The sequence below is a fragment of the Geospiza fortis genome, unplaced genomic scaffold, assembly GCF_000277835.1.
Source record: "Geospiza fortis unplaced genomic scaffold, GeoFor_1.0 scaffold254, whole genome shotgun sequence".
NCBI classification, from domain to species: domain Eukaryota; kingdom Metazoa; phylum Chordata; class Aves; order Passeriformes; family Thraupidae; genus Geospiza; species Geospiza fortis.
The window spans coordinates 853,320-855,462 of record NW_005054441.1 but is presented as its reverse complement, the minus strand read 5'-3'; the positions used below and the strand labels follow the sequence as shown (position 1 = coordinate 855,462).

The 2,143-nt window shown below is 61.0% G+C and overlaps 1 protein-coding gene across 1 annotated transcript in view; it reads left to right on the top strand.

Moving 5' to 3' along the window:
• Window positions 1-2,143, top strand: part of UNC13A (unc-13 homolog A) — a 48,466-nt gene that overhangs the window by 3,310 nt on the left and 43,013 nt on the right. The window contains exon 3 of the mRNA XM_031062200.1: window positions 821-1,000. Within this exon, the coding sequence (XP_030918060.1) occupies window positions 821-1,000 (180 nt within the window). The remainder of the gene's footprint in view (window positions 1-820; window positions 1,001-2,143) is intronic.

The window sequence follows — 2,143 nt, the reverse complement described above, 5'->3', positions numbered from 1 at the left end:
TGCTGGCCCTGCCCAGCGACCGGGGCTGATCGATGGGGTGTCAGCAGAGATTCAGGCTCCTTGGGGCTTTGCTCAGGGACGTCTCGGCAGGAGATGCCGCAGAGGTATTTTTAGCCACGTAATTCATAGCTACCTCCAGCCTGATTAATTTTTTTCTCCCTTGGTCAATCCATCACACACTCTGTCCCGGTGGATGGATGCGTGCCGGGAGCTGGGCATGCTGGGAGGGGCTGAGGCAAAACCTGGACACTGGGTTCATTTCAGAAAGCTTCATTTGATTCTGTTTGCAACGGAGTAAAACAAAACATCTGTATGAGGGACCCCAAATGCTGAGAAATCCCCTGTCTCAGGTGCCCCCCAGCAGGCCAGGGTGGGTGCAGCAGTGAACACCTGTGAGGCAAAATTGGTTCTGGGACTGGACCAGCTGCTGAGGTGCTCCAGCCTTTCCCAGGACACTTCCCCAGCCATAGATGCCAAAATGGGAGCCAGGGAGGGGCTGCAGCATCCCACATCTGTTGTCTCTGGTGAAAGCATTTCCACTTAGGCCTGATTCAGCAAAACTGCATTTTCCCAATTGCTGCTGCACCCAGGATGAGGACACACAGTCCTGCGGGCTGCCAGCATCTCCCAGGGATGCAGGCACAGAGAGTGGATCAGGCAGCTGATGTGCTTGTCCCCTCGCTGGGAAATGTGAGCTTAGGGAGCTCAAAGGACAGCTCTGATTTGGGCTTTAGGCTCCCGTCTGTGCCTGCACTCACCCCCTTCTGCACCCTCAAACTCTGCGAGTGCCACAGCTCCAGCATTTGTGGGTGCATTGCAGGGCACGCAGCAGTGGGGTCACCCCGGCACCCCACGGGGCCCTGGGCCGCTGCCAGTGCCCCTTTCCGGCGTCACCCTCGCCCCCGTGTCCTGGCGCGCCCCGGCGTCCCTGCACAGCGCGGGCTGCGGGGGCCGCTCAAAGGAGCGATTTTCTCGCTCTGAAGCCCCGGCTCTGTTCGGCGTCAGGCAGGGAGGGCACTGGGATGCTGGGGCAGCGTGGGTGCTCCGGAGGGAAGGGGCACCGCGCTCCCGCTGGGCACGGCGCTGCCAGTGCCCCCCACCTCCGGCCCTTTGATTCTGGCCCAGCCTCTTGCCCTGGAAACTGCAGCTGCCCACGGCAGGGTCGAGCAGGGCAGGATCTGATCTCCTCTCCCTGTGCTCGGTGCCTGAGCCACCGCAGAGCTGGCGTGATGACAGGCACCATCCCTGCATGAGGAGGGGGACAGCCCAGTGTCCCCAGAACTGGGTTTTTTGGGGTTCCCGCAAGCCCGAGTAGCAGTGGCTTGTTCTTCCTGGCAGGAATCTGCTCAGCCTGTTCTGCTTCCCATTATCCTGTCCTGGGAGATCTGTGGGGCCCCTTGCAAAGGGTGATGGGTTCTTGGGAGCTTGGGGACTGCATCCCCTGGCTCAAGATTTTGCTGTGAAGCTGCAGAGAGGTTCCTCTGCTTCCCAAAACCAGTCCAAGGTTGTGCCCAAAGCAGTCTTAAATCCAGTTTAAGGCAATTCACAGCCCCTGCCCTGGGCCAGTGGAGGTGCTGGAGGATGGACAGACAGACAGACACCCAGGCCCCCTTGCTGGCCCCGTCTCAAGGACAGGAGCAGGAGGGACTGGACAGGGCTGGCAGAGGTGGGAGGGGGCTCACATCAGCAGAGACCTTCACTGCCAAGCAGGGAGATGCTGTTTCTTGCCAGCAGCAAAGATTTCTCCAAAACCATGCGAGTAAAGCACCTGGAGTGAGCTGGGCCAAGGACAGCCAGGTTGGGACCCAGGGCAAGGCTGGGATCAGTGGGAAACAATAGAAACCCAAACCCCTGGAACAGCGAGATGACCACTGAGCGCACGTGGGTCAGGGGTTCCACCCCAGCCCTCCCTCCCTGCCTTGATCCCAGCCAGGGCCGTGGCACAACCTTCCTGTCCTTGGCCCCAAGTCCCTCTTTTGCCCACCATCAGCTTCCCCCTCCAAAACCAAACAGCCGAGGGGTCCCTGCAGCCCTGGCCCGGCCGCCCTCACTCACCATCCACCAGGTCTTGGCCCTCACGTCGTAGCAGAGCTGCCACCTCACGGAGCCCCCGGCCGGTGCCGCTGCCCCCGCCGCCTCCATC